At 40.7% G+C, this 23,523-nt stretch overlaps 1 protein-coding gene across 2 annotated transcripts in view; it reads left to right on the plus strand.

The window, feature by feature from the left end:
- The window catches only part of Asxl1 (ASXL transcriptional regulator 1), a 67,915-nt gene that overhangs the window by 25,860 nt on the left and 18,532 nt on the right, over positions 1–23,523 (plus strand). The window contains exon 3 of one of the 2 annotated variants that reach the window (XM_063283837.1): positions 5,304–5,367. The exons of the other annotated variant lie outside the window; for it this stretch is intronic. Coding sequence (XP_063139907.1) covers positions 5,304–5,367 — 64 coding nt within the window. The remainder of the gene's footprint in view (positions 1–5,303; positions 5,368–23,523) is intronic. 2 annotated transcript variants of the gene reach the window in all.

A 23,523-nucleotide genomic window follows, 5' to 3' on the forward strand; every position in this document is an offset into this window, starting at 1 on the left:
AGCAGGTTTAACTACTGGGCCATCTCTCCAGCTCTTGAACGCTGACTATTTTTTTCACCTTTATTTTTATTTTATGTGTATGACTGGTTTGCCTGTGTTATTTTGCATGCAGTGACTTTAGAAGCCAAAAGAAGGCATTGGAATCATGACTACCATCCCCCAACGCCCAACCCCAAGTTGCAAATGGTTGTTAGTCGCCTGCCATACAAGTTCTTGGAATTGAATGTGGGTCCTCTAGGAGACCCAGTAGTACTCTTAACCATTGAGCCCTGCCTCTGGACTTTAATGTAGTTGTTATGATTGAATTCAAATCTACCCTGTTTATCTGTTTCCTAGGTAATTTGTTCTTTGTCATGGTTAGCTTTTTAATTGTAGCTCTACATTTCTCAGAGCTTGCCTGATATTTTATAACTGTGAAGTTATCAAACAAAAGATATTCCCTATGTAATTTCATATAAAATGCAAGGTCCATGTAATACTTTTCCATTTAACTCCTTTTCAGTTGCGTGTGTGCGTGCGTACATGCATGCATGTGTTTATTCATGTATACAAGCATGCTATAGCATACACACTTAGGTTAGTAGACAGCTTGCAGGAGTTGATTCTCTTCGTCTACCACGTAGGTCTTAGGGGACTCAGGTTCCCACGCTAGGTGGCAAGTGCTTTAATCTGCTGAGCCGTCTCCCTAGCCAAGACACTTTTAACTAAATAAGAAAATTCTAAGTCGAACGTTTTTTTCCTTTGAGCATTTCAAAGGTATTAATTCCCTGTCTCCTGATTTGCATGGTTCCTGATAGCAATCTACAGTGAATATTATAGTTGTTCTATTACACTGGTAAGATTTTTTTTTTCATTTTAAAAAATGTAATCATTATTACTATGTATATGAGAAAGGAAGGAGTTTTTTAACACTGTGGTTATTTCCTGTCTTTCTGGACTGGTATTCTGTGTGTATATTTATCAGCCAAACCCTAGGTTTGTTCCCAGAATCATAAGAAAATAAAATTTTCTGATAGCAATGACTCAGTGATAGTATTAATAAGAACCAAACCCTTGGTTTAATCTCTACCCCTGAGGGAAAAATTGTCAGTCCTTGAGTTGAAACACGCTGATCTCAGCAGATTCCCACTGCCGTCCGTAGTCCATTTGCTCCTCCTCTGTTGGCTTTGCTTTGTTCTTGTGAGCGTCCTTTATTAGGGGTCTATTTTTTTTTTTTAAGATTTATTCATTTATTATATAGAAGTACACTGTAGCTGTCTTCAGACACACCAGAAGAGGGCATCAGATCTCTTTACAGATGGTTGTGAGCCACCATGTGGTTGCTGGGAATTGAACTCAGGACCTCTGCAAGAGCAGTCAGTGCTCTTAACCGCTGAGCCATCTCTCCAGCCCTATTAGGGGTCTCTTGTGGTGCAAACTACTTGGCGTATCCTAAGACCCCTGTTTTGGATTAATTTCATATGGACAGCTTCTTCCCTTTGATGGTATTTCATTGTTTAGTGATTTGGTTTTTGTTCTTGTTTCTTAGATGTTTTAAATTTAAATATGAGTATTTTGCAGGTATGTTTGTGCACCGTGAAGGTATAAAGTCTCATGGAACTTGGATCTGGACTTCAGATAGTGTTGACCTACTGTGCTAGTGCTAAGGGCCAACTCAGCTCCTCTAGAATGACATGAAAGTTGTCTAATTGTTGTTGGTTTTGTTTTTGTATTTTTGAGACAGAGTCTCATATTAGCTCTTGCTGTCCTGGAACTTGTGGATCAAGATGTTCAGGCTGGCCTCAAACTCAAACTACCTTCCAAGCGCTAGTAAAGGCAATGCACCACCATACCTGGCTTAGAGCAGTTTTTAATGCTTGCTTTAAACATTTTTGTTTTTAGTGCTGTGAAGTTTGTTGTAGTGTGTGTTTGAATAAATTACATTTGGGAGACCCACACCTTTGATTGTAGCTACTTTGTCTAAGGATCATGTCCATGTCAGACTTTCCCATTCTGTCTTCCATACTTCTTGTGATGGTTAATCTTCATTGTCAGCCTGACTGGACTTAGGGTCATGTAGGAGACACACCTCTGGCTGTCCTGAGTATGTTTCTAGAGATTAGCTAAAGAGAGATTACCCTGCATGTGATGTGCATGTCACCATGCTGTAGGCTGGGGCCCTGGACTGAGTAGGAAGAGAAAAGAGAAGAGTTGAGCGTCATCATTGCATTCTTTCTGCTCTCTGCTCAGCCTCCCTGGCTGCTCTTCTCCACCGTGAGTCTAGACTCTGTGAACAGGAGCCAGAATACTGTTTAAACTTCGTTCATGTCAGGAATGCTAACTTAATACACTGTTTTCTCCTACTGCTATCTATGTCTTCTTTCCTACCCTTGTTCTATGTGTCTTCCTCTCCCCTTCAGGATGATACTGAACTCTTGATCTTCCTGTGCCTGCATCCAGAGTGTTATTACTGGCAGAGATCACCATACCCAGCCTTTTTATTTTATTATTTTTATTTATTTTATTTTGACTGTGTTTTGTGACAGAGCCTTAGGTAGCTTTAGCTGGTCTAAACTTGCTGTGTAGCCAAGAATGACCTCGAGTTTCTACTTCTCAGGTGCTGGGATTTACAGGCAGGGGACTACCATGTTCACCCTGTTCTTTTTGTATTATAGTCTGTGAGGTTTTTTCTTTTGTATGTTTGTAACAATGTCTCACTGTTTCCCTAGACTAGGCTGGCCTCAAACTCCAAAATCTCCATACCTTCAGTGTGTTGAGATTACAGGTCTGTACCACCATTCCCCATTTTATATGATGGCTGGGGTTCAAACCCAGGTTACTGTGCATTTTAAGCAAACACTTATCAGTTGAATTGCATCTGTAACTTTGGGGTTTGTTTTTCTGAGTGAGAGCTTTTCACTAGGATAGTGGTTAAAGTTTCAATTGAGCCTGTCTGATTTGTTTGTCCTCCAGCTGCCTTTCAGCTAGGCTCTTATATCATCTTCCTGAACTACTTGGGTAGAGCAACCTTAGTTAGAATCCATACTTTTGAAATAGAAGTTCAGTTTTTGAGGCTTTTTTTATTTTTTAAGATTTATTTATTCATTTTATATATATGAGTACACTGTTGTTGTCTTCAGACACACCAGAAGAGGGCATCAGATCCCATTACAGGCGGTTGTGAGCTACCATGTGGTTGCTAAGAATTGAACTCAAGGACCTCTGGTAAAGCAGTCAGTGCTCTAATTGCTGAGCCATCTCTCCAGCTGGAGGTGATTCTTTGAACCCTGACTTCTAACATCTGACAACTTTTTTGCAGACTGTAGATTGGGCTGTTAGGTTTGTGTGTGTGTGTGTGTGTGTGTGTGTGTGAGAGAGAGAGAGAGAGAGAGAGAGAGAGAGAGAGAGAGAGAGAGAATATGATATGAATGAAGTATATGTATGTGTGTTGTACTAGTCTGTCTGTACTGCATTTGTGCTTGGTGCCCTCAGGCCAAAAAAAAATTCCGACCTTTTCAGACCATAGTTACAGACAGTTGTGAGCACCGTGTGGTTGCTGGGAATTGAACTTGGGTACTGGAAGTGTATCCAATGCTCTTAAACTGTTGAGCTGTCTCTCTAGCCCCAGTGACTTCTGATACTTCATACATCCAGTTCATTTCAATTTGCCTCATTCTCTTTTGGCATTAGGGTAGCTCCCCACCTCCAGAACCCTCTGGCTTTATTAGCTCTTAGTTGGCTTTGGGTGGCTTCTTTGTTTTTATTATTACGGAATTTTTCCCTTGCTTTTGGGCCTGCCCGTTTTTTTGTGTTTGGAATATAGGAAACTTTATGTTGGGCCTGTCTGCTATATTCAGTGGATGGTCTGTTCCACATTTGTTCATGTTTTATAAAACTGGTATAACTCACTGAGGCAGGAAAGTTTCTTACAGTCCAGCATGGCCTTGGTGGGGACAGATTGACAGCAGGTATGGACCTCCATGAGTATTGATGGTTGCCATGGGCTTAAGGCTTTTTGGTAGAATAATGTACATATTTTCTCAGTCCTCTAAGGAATGTCTTCCCTGTTAACAGTAATGACTCCTTGATAATCTGAGATAGCATGAGTCTGGGACGCAAAGGTGTGGCTGATGTCTCAGCAAAATGGTAAAAACTGGGACGTTCAGGACAGCCCTTAAGGCTGTGGAAAAGAACTCTAAATACATGAATTCAAAAATAAATAATTTCTCAACTATTCGGAAAATAAGGATGCAATATGAATTATGAGGGAATACATGAATCTAAAGCAACAAAGGCAGCTGCATTAATGAGTCAGATTGTCAGAAAGATACAAAGGCAGGCAGACTCCTGAGTTGAGGATCAGTCTGAGACAGAGCAAGGTTAGGCCCAAGTGTGGTAGAAATGGTAATTTCAGAATGGGGTCCCAACCAGTTGCTTTAGCCTCTGTGCTTAACAGAGGCAGGCAGATCTCTGAGTGCTTTTGCAATGTTAAAAGGAAATGCGTGCTTGCTGTCCCCTAAGAATTAAGGGGCTGGGTCACTGGATGCTGATTCATGGAATAATAAAAAATCTGACGTGAATGACTGTATTGATATATAAAATAAAAGACTAGGTTTATGATCTGCAGGAGATAAGCTATCCAGGGAAAGTGTTTAGAACAGCAAGAGAGAACTGCTTGGAGAACTGTCTCGAGCAGAAAATAGAGAAAGCTGTCTAGAGATCTCAGAGAGAGCATGAAAGCATAACAGAGAGAAAGCTGTCTGGAAGCTGTCTCCAGCCACCTTACGATTTGACTTCAAGTCATTTTGTTTCACCACTCCTAAACACCCCTTTCTCAGAACCCCTCTCCAAGCCAAGGCTGGTCCTTGGCAATTTCTGAGTTATCTTAGGGTCATGAGCTGTAGGTGGCAGCATATTGCATGTAATGCTCCATCAGTGGTATCACCTACTCATGTGTTTGTCAGGTTTCTCTCACTGTAGTGAGATACTCAGGGTGCTGATAAAGACACAATGCTATGACTTGGCAGGTAATGTATGAGAATCCAGGGATTTATTGAAAAGACAGTATGGGATATGTACAGTGATCATGGGAGATACGTGTGGTGGTATGTGCCTACAAATTAAGTGCTCAGATGGGCCAGCATAGATTATCCCCATTCTTTCGGCCTATGATGAGACATATCTTTGTATTTTGGCAGAGCAAAGCAACTTAGCTCATGTCTTCTATAGAAAAGAAATACAACATGGCTTCCATAGTCTCCAGGGCATGCCTCCATTGTTCTCAAGCCTCTTACTAGAACATATTTTTCTTTCCTTCCCAATAGCACCAACACAAGGGATCAACCCTTTAACACTGCTGTTAGAGGGAGTCTTAAGTTCTCAACTGTGGTACGTAGCAATCCTGACTTTCTAATGTTTCCATGACAATATTGGAGTGATAAATTATAGCTCAAAATCTGTTTCTACTATTTCTCTTACATGTATATGTCTGCTTTGTCTACTTAGTTCAAACCAAGGTACCCCCCTATTTCCCATCCCATGTTTTTCAGGATCTTGCTAAGGCTGGGCTTAACTCGTGGTTCATCTATTTCAGCCTTCTAAATGCTGAGATTACTGTGCCCACTCTCACCCTAGGTTTTTGGTGAAAATTCACAAATTATACTGTTTGTGATTTTTTTAAAATTATATATATTTACATAATTAGTATTGTCACGTGTGGTAATCAGGACAGTTTATGAGAATCAGGTTTTTTCCTTCTATCCTGTGGGTCCCAGAGATTGAAGTTGGGTCCTCAGGCCTGGCAACAGGCACTCTTAGTAAGCCAACACCTGGCCTTTATGTGTGTCTGTGTGATTTGGTTTTTGTTTTGTTGTTGTTGTTGTTGTTTTGTTTTGTTTTGTTTTTTGTTCTTTTGTCAGAGCCATGGGGTGAGTATTTTTATTAGGCACAACTTGGAGGAGAACCAGAAGTATATTTGCTGTTTGGTTCTGTTTTAAATGGAACTATTAATAAATTACATATGTAGTGGCTCTAGAGACTTTGTTTAGTCAAAAATTGACAGAATGGTTGGGCAGTGGTAGTGCACACCTTAATCCCAGTAGAGGCAGGCAGATCCCTTGAGTTTGAAGACAGCCAGGGCTACACGAGGGACCCTGGTCCCCCACCCCACCCCCAAGCCAGAGTGACTTTCTTTTCTTTTCTTTTCTTTTCTTTTTTTTCCTCTCCCCCGGAGCTGTGGACCGGACCCAGGGCCTTGCGCTTGCTAGGCAAGCGCTCTACCCACTGAGCTAAATCCCCAACCCCCAGAATGACTTTCTATGAATTACTTGTTTCTGAACCTCGGCCTATACAGTGGTTATTATAGCTGACAGTTAACTGAGCTGATCGGAATTGAACTCAGCTTTTCATGTAATGTCATTTAAAAAGACATTCAATTTGGAAATAGTTCTAAACTTGAAAAAATTGACACTTAACACATTAAATGATACGAAACAGAGTTTTAGCCCATTTACCCAGATTAATCTATTAATATTTAGCTGTCGCTAGGATTGAATGTTCAAGCTTTTCAATTTGTTTCTACATCTACTGAGATATCTGATGATTTTAAAAATCAGTCTGGGGGGTTAGGGATTTAGCTCAGTGGTAGAGCGCTTGCCTAGCAAGCGCAAGGCCCTGGGTTCGGTCCCCAGCTCCGAAAAAAAAAAAAAAAAAAAAAAAAAAATCAGTCTGAATGTCACCCTCTTTGTATTTCTGTGACAAAATTTACTTGATCGTGATGTTTCCTTATTTATATTGTTGGATTCAGTTGTCAGAATCTGTTAACAATTTCTATGTCCATCTTGTAAGACATACTGGTTTATATATCTTACGTATTTGTCTGATTCTCAAATAAGAGTAGTAATACCATGCTAGTCTTATTGAAGAATTATTGGGAAGTATTGCTTCCTTTACTGTTTGGTAAAATTCACTAGTAAAGCTAGTGAACTCAGAGTGAGTCATTTACTTACTGTTTACAAGGTAGGTTCTCATGTAACCCAAGCTAGCCTAGAATTCACTTTGTAACTTAAGATGATACTGAATTTCTGATCATCCTGCCTTTACCTCCCAGTTGCTGTAATTATAGGTGTATGCTACCATACTGGTTTTAGGTAGTTCTAGATATCAAAGTAGGGGCTTTTATTTTATGCATGTTAGGCAGGTACTCTGTAAACTGAGCTACAACCCTAACACATCTAAGCTTTTATTTTCAGACAGAGTCTTAATTATTGTATCCTTGGTGGCTTCTAACTCAATGTGTAGATCAGCCTGGTATTTAACTTGAGACCCTGAAGATTTACTTAGAAATTTCCACCAAAGCTGGGCATGGTGGCGCATGCCTGTAACAACACTATTGGGAGAGTTGAAGGCCATTGTTGTAAAGGTGTGTGTGATTACTAGGGGTGTTGCTGATCTGACTACTCAGGCTAATGCTAATGGTCTCTACTTTAGTGATCTTCTCACAGAAGTAGTAGTTGGTTTCATTTACTTTTTGTCTGGTTGACTTAAAAGCATTTTTATTTCTTTGTTTTTTGGCTTGATTTGAATTTAGCTTGTTCTTTTCCCCTCTCCAGTGTTTTATGATGGGGATTTGGGTCATTTATTAACGATAGACAACATCTTTCTATGTTTCTTTGATTTCATCTAACTTATTTAGGAATGTGGTCTGTAGTTTCCTAATACTTGGGGACTACCCAGAGCTCTTTGATGGGGACAAGTAAGTACATTGTGGCATGTATGTTTTGAATCTTCTCAACTTTTTGAGGCTTGTTTATGGCTGGTAGTGTGTGTTCTTATAAGTGCCTCATAGGCACCTATATGTGTGTGCCACTGTTATGGTGTTCACATAGTGATGAGTGGGTCTGTTCGTTTTGTTTGTTTGTCTTTTGGCCAGCAGTGGGGGGTTGTACTTGCTGAGTAGATTTTGAAATTTGCTTATAATATACATAAATGTTTTTTGACAAATTTGTCAATTTGAAATGATTGCCTTTGTATCTGGCAATGGTGTTTGATCTAAAATATATGTTTGTATATAGTGTATATGTGTGCACACACATTTATGAGCATTGTCAGACAGAGGTCAATGTTGTGGGTATCTTAAATGTAAGTGGAGGTCCAGGATGGGCGTTTTTAGGTTTTTGGCCTCTTACTCATGAAATTGAAATGAAGGGCTCACACAGATTTACAAAAGAAGCAAGATAATTTTATTGGGAGGAAAATTGTCACACAGATTTAAGACAAAGATGTTATCAGGATTGATGACGTTATCAGGATTGATAGCAGACCATGAGTGAAAGCATCGGTAGCTTAGGTGATTGGGGCTTTCTTTTATGGGGCCCAAGAACAGGGGGAGGGCAGTACTAAGGAGTCAAGTATGAATAGTTATCTTTTGAATGATAGATTATATAATTCTCTACTGTGCTCATCCGTCCTATAATCATACGCACACCCAGTTATGCATAGTTGTGAGAATGTGTACATAGGGATTCTCACTGAAAGTTCACTAATGGACATGATTTGCCTTACTGTGCACACACCAAAAAGTAGTTCAGGCCAGACTGGCATTTCTATTCTTCATACTCAAGTATTTGGGAATGCACTTGATTAGAAACTGTCCATATGTGTGTGTGAAAACTTTAGTATTGTTTAGAGGTGAAAGTTGTACGGGTAGCCCATTGAAGATGGAGGCCTGAAGAGTTCTGAGGATGTGGGTATTTTGCTTAGAGAGGGGTATATGTGGGTGAAGGAACTAGGCTGTCAAGTGCATTATTGTTAGGAGAATGTGCATAAACAAATCAAATGCGCTAATTTCATGATTACATAATTTCAGTACATGTCCACATTAGCTTTAGAACCTACTGCTCACAGACTGGTTAGAATGGCTCACCAGCTAGTTCCAAGGATCTGCCTGTTACCAGCTACACTGGGCTCTAGTTACAGATGCATACGACTATACCAGGCTTTTTCTTAGGGCTGGGGACACCAAATGAAAGTTTTCATGCTTGTGCACTGGACAGTTTGCCAAGTGAGCCATCTCCACTGACTTCCAATCTACACCTTTTCCTTTAAGCACGGAAGCTTTTCAAGTGTTTACCTGGAATGTATTTTTCTATCCTTTTACTTTGTGTACGGTGAATTTACAGATGTCATGTTTTGTTACAATTTGTTTTACTCAATTTTTTTTTTTGACAGTTGTGTGGTTTTTTTTTTTTTTTTTTTTAACAAGACGAGGTCTCATGTAACTCAAGCTGTTTTCAAACTTGCTGTGTAGTTGAGAATGACCTTCTGCCTCCAAAGAACAGAGACTGACAGTTTTACTTTTTTCTTTTTCTAAAAAATTTATGTCGATGTTTGTGTGTCTGAGTATATGCCACATATATGCAGGTGCTGACAAATGTCACAGGAGGTGTCAGTCCCCTGGAGCTGGAGTTAAAGGCAGTTGTGAGCCATCTGATAGTGGTGCTGGGAACTGGACTCAACCTCCAGAGGACCAGCATGTACTCCTAACAGCTAGTAAAATCTTTGTTTGCCCAAGAACAACATTTCGTATGTTCTTTTTTACTTGTATGTAGCTTTCTGGTATCCTTTTCTTTCTGCAGAGGACTTTTTATTTTGTTGTAGCATAGATCTATAGGTATATTTTTAAGCTTTGGGTATTTGAAAAAAAAAATGTTTTCCCCTATAGGCTGTCTTTGCTTGATAGAGAATTTTTTATGTAGACTTTTTTTTTTTTTTTTAAGACTTTGCACTGTGGCTTCCATGATCTATGATGAGAAATCTTGTTTTAATTGTTCTCAATGAGTAACATCTTTTTGGCCTTCCTAGTTAATGTTAAGATTTAAAAAAAAAAAAAAAAAGGGTTCACCATTAAAGACTATTTGCTGCTCTTGTAGAGGACTAAGGTTCAGTTCCATTACCCACATGGTAGTTCATAGCCATCTGTAACTCCAGTTGCAGGAGACATGACACCCTTTCTTATCCTCTGTGGGCATCATGTATATATGCATGGGGCACAGACTCATGCAGATAACATACTCATACACATAAAATTATAGAATTTTAAAGTATGTGTGTGGGCAGATTGCTTGGTGCTGGTACATGTATGCCACTTTGCATGTTGTAAGTTAGAGGCAACTTGAGGGGCTTGGCTCTCTCCATCCTGTGAGTTCCGGGATGGAGCTCAGGCTGTACTGCTCAGTGGCAGATACCTTTTTATGGAGGCTCAGCTAGTTGCTCCACCCCACAAGATTTTCTTACTTATTTTTAACAATCCGATTGTGATGCAGCCTAGCACAGTTTGCTTCCCTATTTCTTGGTGTAGATTTTGTTTCCTGCTCGAATGACATTGGTTAATTCTTGAGATTCTGTATCCACTCCTGCTCCATTTGGAGACTTAATTACTTGTATGTTGGCTGTTTGAAATTATCCCACAATTCCTTGATTTCCTACAATTTTGCTTTAAACTTTTTTTTTTCTATTTTGGACTGTTCCTGCTGATAACATTTTTTTTCTAGTAGTGTTAAATCTGTTAACTCCATCCATGTCTGTTTTACTACTTTACCCAGAGGTATTCAGGTACACTTGTGCCTGTAGAGGCCAAAGAAGGACTTGGGTTTCTTCTCTCTGGTGCCATCCTCACCCCTTGCCCCAAACCACACCCTCGACCTAGAGCTCAACAAGTGAAACTTGCCTGGCTGGCCAGTGAGTCCCAGGGGTCTACCTCTCTTCCTGTCCCCAGAACTGAGGTCTGAAGTGCATGCCAACTTGCCTAGGTTTATGGTTTGCTCAGTTTTGCAACAAGGTCTCCATGTATCTCTGCTGGCCTGGAAGTCTACATGTAGATAAATCAGGCTGACCTCTAACTCAAGACACCTGCCTTCAGTTAGCTTCAGAGTTTAAAGGTGTGTCCTGGGAGGGTAGTTGTGTGTTTTATTTGTCTCTTTTAACTTGTGTCCTTGTGATAGAATTCAGGCCTTTATTGACTTCGCTGTCCCCAAATCCCCAGTTTTTAAAAAAATAAAACATTTTTTCTCCCAGAAATTCAGTTTATTCTTTACCTGTCTCTTTTTAATGGGTCAGTGATGAACACCTGAAATACAGTTATGGTTGTACTGCTTCCTCCTCTCCTCCCACCTTAATTTTCTTTGGCACCAGGGGTAATATAGGTGGGGTGGGACCTCCTAGGCTGGCCTCTAAGTCACTACATGATAAGAATGACCTTGAGCTTCCAGTATTTCTGCCTCTTTATGTAGAGTACTGGGATTTTAAACTTGTGCCGCCCTGGCTAATTTATGTGGTGCTGATAAGTAAACCCAGGGCTTTGTGTGCTAGGCAACTTTGCCAACTTAACCTGCATTCCAGCCCTAAAATTGTGTTGCATTCTTTTTTCAGTGTATTTGATAAGGAATTTTACCGTCAGTTTAAAATTGTCAGTTCTGCTGTTTCCTTAGTACTCTTTGCATTTGCTTCTCTGTAGTGAAACCAAATTACTTTTATGTCTTGCTAAAACTACATAAAGTCTGTTAAAGTCTGTTCATCAGTGTAACTTTGAAACATCTGTACAAGGAAAAATGACCTCAGAATGTTGGCTGTGCTGTAGGATTGGAGTCCATTGAAAAAATGCATTCGCTAGTTGCATTCGCATGTTTAATCTTTAGATTTAAAATATGCTCTCTGTGCCTTCTATTTTGGAATTACTGGTCCACTTGTAAAGTTATCTGGCCTGATGCTTGACTCCCTTGATTCTGTGTATATTAAAAGTTTTTGTGTGGGGTTGGAGAGATGGCTCAATGTTTAAGAGCCCCGAGTGCTTTTCCAGAGGCCTTGAGTTCAATTCCCAGCAACCACCTGGGAATCGCTCACAACCATTTGTAATGGAGTCTGATGTCCTCTTCTCGTGTGTCTAAATACAGTAACAGTGTACTCCTATACATACATACATACATACATACATACATCATTTAAAAACAAGTTTTTGTGTGTTTGCTATTAGCTTCTCAGCCCTCCACCCTTTTGTATAGGGGAGTTTTGTTCGGTTTTGGTGTGTATTTTGAGACAATTTTAGATATATGACTCAGATTAGTACAGGATTAAAGGTCCTAGTGATGGACCACAGTATAGGTGCACACCACCACACTTCACTTAGTGTTAGCTGTGCAGCAAGCGGTCCCAGAACTTAATGAATGTGTAGAACAACTTTTACTTTACTTATAGTTCTGTGGTTGCATGGTCTAGTTCCGTCAGCACAGATGATCTGGAAGCTAGATGTGTCAGAAGACTCTCTCAGATGATCTCTGATAAACCTTGTGCTTGTGTCATCTCTTTCCTTATGGGAGTGGGGGATTAGTGTAATTTGTGTTCAGCTGTAGGAGAAGCAAAGGTGAAGAGACTTTTCACATTTGATTGACAGTAACCGAAAAATGTTTTTCTGAGTAGGCCTGATTCAGTTAGATGAGGGTCTGATGTTCAGAAGTGGAAGATTGGAGCAAGTCTGCTGGCTTTGTAGATGCATGTTGGCATGTGTGAGGCCACGAGGCAAGGACTGTAACACTGGGAACAGAAAGTCAAGTCTGTGCTGAAAGTCCTGGGAGTGACCTTAGTCCTACATAGAAAATTCTCTACAGTAACTGTGTCCATACATTTCAAGAGGTCCTGAGGGTCCTGGAAGGAAGTGAGCCCTACTGACTTGAACTTTGTACCCCTCAGCAGGAGCTCCAGCCATGGTTGTGCCCAAAATTCTCACTGAAATAAAAATGTATGTTTAGGCTACTGAGTCTGTGGTAATATGTCATGTTGGGTAGCATATAATAGCCCTCCTCCCTTGTATGCTGTTGACTGGAGCTATTGGGAGACTGCCACAGGAATCACTTAAAGGTTTCCAGTAGCAGCAAGAGAGCAAGCTCCAAAATGTAAGTACATCTTAAGCCTCTGTGTCACACATTGTAGTTTTCAGCAACAGATAGTTTCGATTCCCCGTATCTGGCAGTTCTCACTGTGGAGGTGAGGAGTTGAGAGATCTTTGCCATGGATTAGGGATTGGCCAGCTATGCTAGAGCATCCTTAGTGTGTAGTGCCTCTGCAAAAGGCGTTAGTTAGCGTCTGTTAGTCATGTCAATTCCAAAGAGCAGAAGACATTTCTCTCACTGAGGGGAATTGCAAAGTCATTTTATAGAATAGAACATTGTCAGAACCATTCTGATAATCTGCCATGTGGCTTTTGTCGCTCAGTGTGCTGAATGTGAGATTTATCTGTTGCTGTTGGATACAGTAAGTAGTTCACTGTCACTGGTTAGTTCTGTTCTAGTGACTTGACAGGCTCACTCATGGAGAACATCTGCGTGTTACAAGGAAGATTCTGTGACTATCTCTTTACCAGTCTTGTATGGAGCGTCCTTTTGTTTTTCCAAGAACAAAGTGGTATTAAATGGCCAAGTTGTATGGTAGGGATACATGTGTATGTATGATGTATATGACTGTATATTTCTTTGTGTGTAAAGAAAGTACCTGTGTAGGTGTGTGCAGCCAGAGTTCAGTGTTTTCAGCCATGGCTCTCTACCCCAATCTGGAACTCACTGCTTCATGGAGACCGGTTGGTTAATGAGCTCCAGGAATCTCCACCTGTTTGTTCTGCCTCCCAAGCCAAGTGATTCAGACCTGCATTTTGTTTGTTCTGTTTTCATGTGGGTGCTGGGAATCCAACCTGAGGTACACCTGCCTACAAAGCAAATGTTTACCTACTGAGCCATCTCTTCAGTTCCTACATCTAACTTAAAACTAAGTAAAAACGTTATTTTTTTAAGGGGAATCAGAAAGATAGCAGCATTCCTGTGTATTCTCTACATAGTTCTCTCCAATATAAGTGTAGCCCAAAGAGTGTTCATTAATGATGCCTAAAACATTTGTAGACCACAGTGTCTTCTTAACAGTGTCGTAGGTTGGGCACCTCAGTTTTACACAATTGTAGTACATTTAAAACTAAGAAATTCACACTGGTACAGCACGGCTACTGCCAGAAGAGGCTTAAGGAATCGGTCCATCTGCTTTTTCTGTTAAGAACACAGTGTTGGATGTAACACTGCATTCAGTTGTCTTGTTTCCTTATCTAAGAGATCTTGCCTATGAGTCACTCATACCCTTAATTTACTAGTTATATGCCCTTTTGTTTATAGCCTTGTAATACTCAAAACTTTTGGGTTCTTTATGAGGCATGTCAGAGTGTCCTGGTGTGTCTGTGGGAGTCAGAAGACAGCTTGACAGAGTCTTGTCTCGTCTCTATGGGACCTGGGAATTGAACTCAGGTTGCCAGGTGTGATTGGGAAGCGCCTCTACCTACTGAGTTACCTCACTGTCCCAGACTCTTCTTCAAATTTGCTCACATTGGGCTTTGTTTTATGGTTCACTTGTAGACTGAGAGTGAAGGAAGGTGTACTCCTGAAATCCCAATTCTTCAAGCTAGCCTGGTATGCATAGTGAAATCCACTCTGATACTGTTACCATGGAAACAAATGTAATCATGTTGTATGAGTGGTTTTTTGTTTTGTTTTGTTTTGTTTTTCCTTAAAATAGATAGATTAGGTAGGTGCTAGGTAGATAGGTAGGTAGAGGTTGGGACTAGTGATAAGGTTAAGACTACATTCTATTGAGGGGACGGGAAGAAAAAAAATACATTCTATTATTGCAGAGGACCTGAGTTAGGTCCCCAATACCCATTGACTGAAAAAGTACAGCTCCAAGGGATTTGACACCATACACAAACACACACGTAATTGAAAACAAAAATAACCTTTTTGTGGTGGTGGTGGTGGTGATTGATTGTGGGGTGGTTGTTTGGTTTTTGTTTGTTTGGTTTGGTTTGGTTTGGTTTTTGTTTTTTGTTTTTTTGAAGATGGAACCCTGTAGACCAGGATGGCCTCAAACAGATGTGCCTTCCTCTACCTCCCAAGTGTTGAGATCAAAGGCCTATGCCCAGCTTTTTCTTAGAATGATGATTTAGCCCTTAAATGGTGCCTAAACCCAGTGTATTGCATGATTAATCCCAACTGAAAAGAAGACTGAGGCAGAAAGAAGGTTGTGAGTTCAAAACCAGCTTGAGTTATATAGGGAGACCCTGTCTCAAAAACCAAGGGCTAAAGAAATGGCTTAGCAGTTAAAAGCACTTGTTACTCCTTCAGAGACCAGGGTTCATATCCCAGCATCCACATGGTAAATCCAGTTTTAACTCCTAATTTCAAAGGATCTGTTGCCCTCTGCTCATTCCCTGTGTGGGCACTATAGGAATATGATAGGTACACATGCAGACAAATGCCCATACCACACACAATAAAAATATATCTTCTTCTTTAAGTTTCTGAGTGTAGGGAAACACAGGTGTCACTCTTAAGTTTTTTTTTTCTACTATTCCTAGCATTTGTGTCATTTCTGGGTTGGTTTCAATTCTATAAGGATAATTTTTTAAGTATACATACATATCTTTATATGCCCAATGACTTTTTATTGGATGTCAGATGGTGCAGATTTACCTTTTTGGGTGTTATGTGTTAGTATCTCTAACGTTTAAGGAAGCCCCACTTTGTCATTGGGACGTTGGGGAGGTGGCTCACTCGCTGCTCCGTCTTGCAGGGCACTCAGGTTCCGTTCTTAGACCCAGATGGTGGCTCACGACCGCTTTTCATTTCACTTCTGTAGGGTTGGATTCCCTCTTCTGGCCTCTCAGGCAGCAGACGTGCATACAGTATACAAACCATACACACAAGCCAAACATTCATTAAATTTTTTAAATCTTCAAAATCAAAAAGTAAAAGATTTGTTAAGTTATATGGAAACCGTGGCAGATTTTGTAAGATCTCTCTGGCTAAGAAGCAGTGTGCTTGGTGCTCAGTTGTTAAGGTCAGGATTTTCCTTGCTTCCAAGGTTAGTTCCTTTTCTGAACCATGAGACTTGTTTTGACATTTCTGATCTGAGTAATGGACCACTATGCCAGGTCTTGTATAATGGCCAGTCACCTTTCTAACTTCTTTTGGCTTAAATGTAATCTTGGGTAGTTTCACTATACTTGTAGGTAGAACAGCAACACATTTGAGTTTTCCTCTGTAACTCTTCGACTGTCTCCTGTGGTATCCTGTCCCACAACGGCTGGCTACCTGAGTCTTTCTGCCATCCCAGCTGGTTTTTTCCAGTTAGGGCATCCAACATCCTTCTGCATAGTGCCTTTGAAAGTCTTTCCAGACAATAGTTCACAGTCAAACTCATGCCATGCCAAGATTTATCTTGGTTTTAGAAAATATGTTCATGTGATTATATCATGTGGCCAGACCTTTGTTTTTGAGAACTGTCATAGCCATAGCATGCAAAAAATACACCGACATTGCTTAATATTAATGCTATACATTCTTGAGGACTTTTAAAAACCTATTGTGTTATTACTTTGCCTGTAAATTATGGTAATGTTACCAGGAATAAAAAAAATGAATGAACTTAACCTATATAAAACACTGGGTGTGGCAGTGCCTGCTTGTAATTCCAGTACTAGGGAGGCTGAGACTGACGAGTCCTTGGAGCTTGCTGACTACCTAGCCAGCCTAACCAAATGGGTAGCTTTAGATTTGGTGAGAGATGGTCTTGGCTTTAAAAAAAGGGGGGTGGGAGGTAGGGTGAAGTGGGCAGTAAGATGGCTTAGTGGGTTGGGGTATAAAAGTAGTTGTGGGGGTTGGGGATTTAGCTCAGTGGTAGAGCGCTTGCCTAGGAAGCACAAGGCCCTGGGTTCGATCCCCAGCTCCGAAAAAAAAAAAAAGAACAAAAAAAAAAAAAAAAAAAAAAGTAGTTGCTACACAAACCTGATGACCTGAGATTTATTTCTGGAACCCACATGAAGGCAGAATGAGAGAACAAACTTCCAAATGTCCTCTGACTGCTACGTTTTCCATGGCATGGATGTATATACACTCTTTGTATGCACATACATACACACACATATGCACAGGTGCAGGGTGAGGGAGAGGGAAATTAAAACAACAGTGGAGAGCAACTCTGGCATCTACTTGTGCACATAAACATAAACTAAAAGACAAATCTATTAGTATATTTATTGTTTAAGCCATCCTTCCACCTTCTGTAATTCTTCTTTTTTTTTTTTTTTTTTGGTTCTTTTTTTCGGAGCTGGGGACCGAACCCAGGGCCTTGCGCTTCCTAGGTAAGCGCTCTACCACTGAGCTAAATCCCCAGCCCCTTTCTGTAACTATTCTTATTGCTAACCCTACCCCCAGCATCCTTGAGTGCCCTCTTCTTAGCCTTCTTGGACTGTAGATGCAGCTTTACTCTCTGTAGTAACTGTCACCTGGAGATTGATGCACTGCTTCCATCTGCTGACCTAGGCCTAGGATGTTTTCAGCCTCTGAGACTTGCTGCTGAATCCACTCACCCTTTCTGGATCTTTCTGATTCCTTACTGGCTGGTTCAGTTCAGCTGTTGTGACTCATACTCCTCTCCAAGCTGACTGATTGAATCCGGCTTCTCCCTCGGCTTCTGGCTGAATCGCTCTGCTTGGCCCTCACACAAACTAGCAATCTGTTCTGATCTTCTGGCTCCTTCACATTCTCTGGCTCATTCTGTCTGTCTTCACCTGTGTCTAGCTTGTTCTCTCTCTGCACCCTGTCTCTGTACAACTGTCCCAGTAAAACTGTCTCTTTCTTTTTTTCTCTTGGCACTGTTCTCTTAAGTAGCCTCTATTGTTCTCTCTGTTTTTATGAGAGTTGGGCATATACACTATTCTGTCAAGTCTTTTTCTGGTTTATCACTTTGTCTGCCTCTCAATTAGAGATCACTTTTGAACTTGGTGCTTCCTTCTACTAACTTACTTAACTGTTACGGATTAAAGGTTAAATGTATGTGCTAACAGTATGTCCATTCCAGCCAGAGTAGCTATGTTGCTGGATTAAAATCCCTCTATATTGGACTCCTAAACTGGATTGGCACTCCTCTTCCCTCATGGTTGGATGGTCATTTCACCTGTTTAAGTTCCGTGCTCTATAAACAACCTTTTGGGACACAAGTTTAGGCTTTGTCTTCCCTTTTTGGGCTCTGACTTCTGTAGCATGTCACATTCATACACACGATTGCTCTGTGCCACCTCGTAGAAGTGAAGACTACTAGATTAGGGAAGAAGATAGCAAGGGTTCTTAATTTAAATTTCGATTTATCTTTTTGGTTTTTGTTTGTGAAGTTGAAATTTATATACACTCATACACTCTGTTGTATTGTACAGACTGAGATTGTGTTTTGTCTGTGGCATTTAGGAAGAAGTTAGATGGCCTCTTACTCTCTGCCTAACACAGGGTTTCTCACTGAGCTGGGAGCTAGGCTAGAAGCCAGCAAGCTCTAGCAATCTATTCTCTGCCCTGCTCTCCCATGCATGGGTTACAGGCGCACATTTGGGATTTCAACTCAGGTCCCCATGCTTACACAAGTGCTCTAACCCACTGGCTATCTCCAGCCCAAGGCCTATTTTGCAAAATATGAATGATTATCTAAGTGCCACTGTCCTATGGAGCGGTTATATAAACTTGCTACGTTATCATTCATATTGTGGAGTATTTTGCAACTGAGAAGAAAATTACAAATCTGCCAATGCAATCATAATGTGACTTCCTAGAATATATTTTTAAAAACAAAAATGCGCTCTTGCTCTTACCCTCCTTCCCTTTGTCCCTTATTTCCCAATTCCCCAACCCCCCTTTCCACGTGCTCATGGCTGGCCTCTACTCCTCCACTCTTATATTTCTCTACTTCCCTTTCTCTTTTTCTGTCCTACTACCCTCTTAATCCCCCTCCCCATGCCCTGAATAAACTCTATTCTATACTTTAAAAAAATGCAGAGTATTGTCTATTATAGGCATTTCAGGGAGTATATGACTAGGAACAGAGACAGAATGAAATAGATAGGTATATTATCATCGGTGCACAAAAACCATACTAGGAAAAGAAAGCAGTGCCATTCCATTCCTGGAGGGGTGGAATGAAGACTTGGAGTGTGATGGTGAAGGAGGGCAGGGACCAGTGACACTCGTCTAAATACCCTGGACTATGGTTTAGACTCTTGTGATTATCTGCTCTGTTTAAAAATAAAATATTGGCTGCTGTTGGTGCATGTCTTTAGCCCCAGCTGTTGGGAGGCAGGAGTAGGCAGGAGTTTGAGGCTGACTGAGTTTCAGAACACCCAGGGCTACACAGAGAAACCCTATGGCAAAAAAAAAAAAAAAAAAAAAAAAAAAAAAAAAAAATCAAAGATGGGGAATAAAAAAAACCAAAATAGGTTACATTGAGAAGAGTGGAAGCCCAGTGTTCCCAGCAACTGTAAATTTCCCTGGCTGTATAGCCATCCTGCTGATTTTCTTCTTCCTCCTCCTTTCTTCCTCCCTCTCCCCCTCCCTCCCTCCTTTCCTTTCTTCCTTCCCAAGATTTGGGCCTCAGCCTGACTGTCATTTTCTTGTTTCCAGTATGGAGCTCTTGTAGGGGATGGCAGCACTCCCTGTCTGCCCAGACTAAGGGGTTGCTTTCTCTGCGGCAGAACTTTCATGGCTGACCCAGGCACATTGGGGTCAGTTGGTTACTTGGTTGGTATTCACATAGCTGTTTTCTAAGTATTAAATTTTTATTATTTTATGTTTATGAGTGTTTTGCCTGCACACACACATCTTTGTACTGCTTTTCATGCCTGCTGCCTATAGATGCTGAAAGATGGCGTCAGATCCCCTGGAGCTAGAGTTACAGACAGTTGCTGCATATGGGTGCTGGGAATCAAATCAGTCAGTGCTCCTAGCCATTGAGCCTTCTCCAACCCTCATGTGAAGGCTTCCTTTATCTTCATTTTGGAATTCTCTTCACTTCTCCTTTTCTTTCCTAGAGCTCATACGATTCAGTTGTTCATTTGTTGTAGTTTCTGTGCACATTCTCTGTGTAGTTTATTTATACAGAGCACATGTGAATAGAGTTGCTTTTTGAGAAACAGGTATGTGGGAGGTGAGCTGCTATTTCACCTTTTTATTCTATATTCTACACTGTATTAGGAGTTTTTGGATGAATCCTAAAGTGTTACCTGTGCGTCTTGATTTTACTCACATTTCATTCTCCAGAACTGCTTCAGAGAGGTGCCAGTGTGTGGTGTTCTCTGAATTTTGAAATTGTGTAATATAATACGAAACAGATCTTTTATTCATTAGAGTGGGCCGCTTGCCATAATTATAAAACCTGGAAACTTGGGTCTTCTCGTTTGGATACAGTTTTTTTCTGTTTTTTGTTTTGTTTGTTTTAGGTCCCAGGAATTGGACTAAGGTCATCAGGCCAGCCCCTAAGCTGTTTTCCTGGCCTTTTGAGTACAATTTCTTGTTTTTTTGTTTTTGTTTTTGTTTTTTTCTTTCTGGGCCTTCTGTTTGTTTAAAACAAGACTTCTGTAACTAGTGCCTGTTTTTCTTTTTGGTCATTTATTTTTAATTTTATGTTTTTAGATTTACTTATTTTATGCGAGTAAGTGTTTGGCTCATGGGTATATCTGTATCTCATATACATCCTGAATTTGGAGTAATGCCCAGGTGTGACCTGCCGTGTGGGTGCTAGGACTGAGCCGGGCCCCTGCAGGAGCAGTCAGCGACAGTTCCTGACTCTGACAGACAGTGTGTGCTTCGCTTCTTCATGACAGCATCCTGTGCTGGTGTAGAGCTCTTAGAGAATGTTTACTGTGCTGACTTACCTTCTTCCGTTCAGTTTCTACTTCTGCTTGTCTTTCCTCTCACAGCTGTGCTTAAATATCTGCTAGTCCTTGGTGAGTCCTTCATACTGAGAGAACTGATGGTTTCTGTGCTGTGAGCATTGAGTGACCAGAATAAGTAGAAACCTACATGGTTTGAGGGGGCTCCTTGGTTATTTGTGCTTGAAGATGTGCTCTGTTAATTTTTTTCAAGAGGAAGAGCAATTTGGTACCTTGTTGCTCCTTGTCTACGTCTCCATCTCTGTCTCTGGTATTGGGGATTGAACCTAGAGCCGTGGCATACCCCTCACCCCCGCCCCCTGTTCTTCTGCCTCAGCCTCTGTAGTAGCTGGGAATACAGGCTTAGGCTACTGGACCTGACAGTCCTTTGAATGCTTGGCAGTCAGCAAAGAACAGGTACGGTGTTTGGGGATCTCTGGAGGCCACCCTAGGAACATAGCTACCTTTGTACATTGTCTTTGTTCCTATTTAGAGTGTGGTGTCTGACTTCCTTGGGTTGTGCCTTTTGTCGTCTTTCAGAATTTCTTGTGTTCAGAGTAACTAGAACATACATAAATCAGGTCTTTCAGAGCTGGAAGAGTCTTACTTGAGTGACAAGGAGGTGATCTGAGGAATCTGCTTGTCCAAAACAACAGCAAGTTCTCATTTTTGGTAGCTCTGTGTTTTACTTCTATCTACAGTGGTTCATGTATCCCCCAACCACTGTGTCCTTGGTTTTTGTACTTGTGTCTGGCTTATTTTAGTGGCTTTTTCTCTGTTGCATTAGATTTTGACTTCTTCCCCTGCCGAATCTCTTTTCCTCCTTCTAGATTCTGTTTGTATTTTTACTCTGCTGTCTTTTATCTCCCCTTCTCTTTATTATTTCTGTTGTGCTTCAGGGGATGAAAAGAAGTATGGTTCGGTTGTTATGTTTAAATAGTTCAAGCCACCTTCCTGCAGAGAAGGTGGGAAATGACCTTGACTTCCGTGTCTCTTTCCCACTCCCACCCACAGTCAGCCAGGTTTCTTTCTATATGTGGCCATGAAAAACATGCACTATGGGCATGTTCACTCCCTTATCTGCCGCTCAATAGTGTACCATACCAGTCTTCATTTATCTCTAATACACGTTATCAAGGCTTTTCAGGGCGCTTTCATAAAACTAGTTTAATAAAAACTGTTTGAGGGGCTGGGGATTTAGCTCAGTGGTAGAGCGCTTACCTAGGAAGCGCAAGGCTCTGGGTTCGGTCCCCAGCTCCGAAAAAAAAAAAAAGAATCAAAAAAAAAAAAAAACTGTTTGAGGCTGGGGAGAGGCTCAGCAGGGAAGAGCACTGTCTGTTCTTAAAGAGGACCCAGGTTGGGTTCCCAGCACCCACTTTACAGCACACAACCCCTTTAACTCCAGTTTCAGGGAATCTGATGCCTTCTTCTGGCCTTTGAGGCCACTGTAAGTAAGTACATGATACATAGATATACAAGGTGTCAAAAATATCAATACACGTGAAATAAACATAAGTGAGTAAACATTTTTAATAAGTTTTTATGAAAATAATTAACTGCACAGTAATTCTTTTTATATGAGTTTCTCTACTGAAATATTGCCTTATTTTTTCACATTGTGGCATGCTCAAGCATGTGGAATCTGGGCTTTGATAAAATAGTTGATTAAATTTTCTTTATATTTTATAATTTATGAGAAGAGTGGGGTTGTAAAACCTCAGTCCTTTAGCATGTTTTGTTATTGTTGATTGCCTTGGCATTCTTGGTGTAGCTCAGGAAGTAGTCAGTCATCCTTCTACCTCGGCCTTCCAAGTGCTGGGATTACATGTGTGTGCCACTCTGCCCGTCTGTCTGTCTCAGAAGGTAACATTCTTTTAATGGGTCCTGAGCATGAACTTCTTAGACCATTAAGATTGGCAGAAAATTCTGAGTCATCTCTCTGGTCCAGTTTTTTCACCTGTTTATTTTGCTTGGTATGTGTACAGGTTTTGTTTTAAGAATATTAAAATGTAGTTGATTGTATGTTGCAGGTGGTGCTAATATAGTATTAATAATGTTACTCTGTTCTCATTCTAAAGTTGAAGAAAGTATGAATTCTAAACCACCTAGACTTGAGGGTTTTAGAGGGGTGGTGAGCCATGGTCAGTTACCACTAACTACAAACTTGTCTTGCAGGTGTGAGTTGCAAATCCCAGGGAGGAATTATTCTTGGTTGATAGAAACTCCTTTTTTGTCATGAATGAAAATTCACAAAATTTCTCTCTTTAAACTATAAGAGTGTGCTCACTTTAAAAATAACAGTATTTGGGGTTGGGGATTTAGTTCAGTGGTAGAGCGCTTGCCTAGCAAGCACAAGGCCCTGGGTTCAGTCCCCAGCTCTGAAAAAAAGAAAAGAAAAAAAAAATAACAGTATTTATTTCCTTTTTTTCTTTGACAGCTCAATGTTGAAATAAATTTCAAATTTAATAGAACTATTTTTATATCAAGTTTAAGAGAAATGGTCATGTCTCAGGGCTGAAGAGATGAGTCAGTGGTTAAGATCACTGACTGGACTTACAGAGGACCTACCTTTGGTTCCCAGCACCCACATGGCATTTCTCAACTGTAGATAACCCCAGTCACAGGGAATCGGATGCCTTCTGACCTCTGTAGGTACTAAGCAACCTTACAAAGCACAAACATGGATACAAACAAAACTCATTAAAACAAACATACATTAAAATAAAAATTTTTTAAAAACAATGAAATTTGGTGGCTGGCAAGAGGGCTCA

This window comes from Rattus norvegicus, chromosome 3 (genome assembly GCF_036323735.1).
Source record: "Rattus norvegicus strain BN/NHsdMcwi chromosome 3, GRCr8, whole genome shotgun sequence".
Taxonomy (NCBI): domain Eukaryota; kingdom Metazoa; phylum Chordata; class Mammalia; order Rodentia; family Muridae; genus Rattus; species Rattus norvegicus.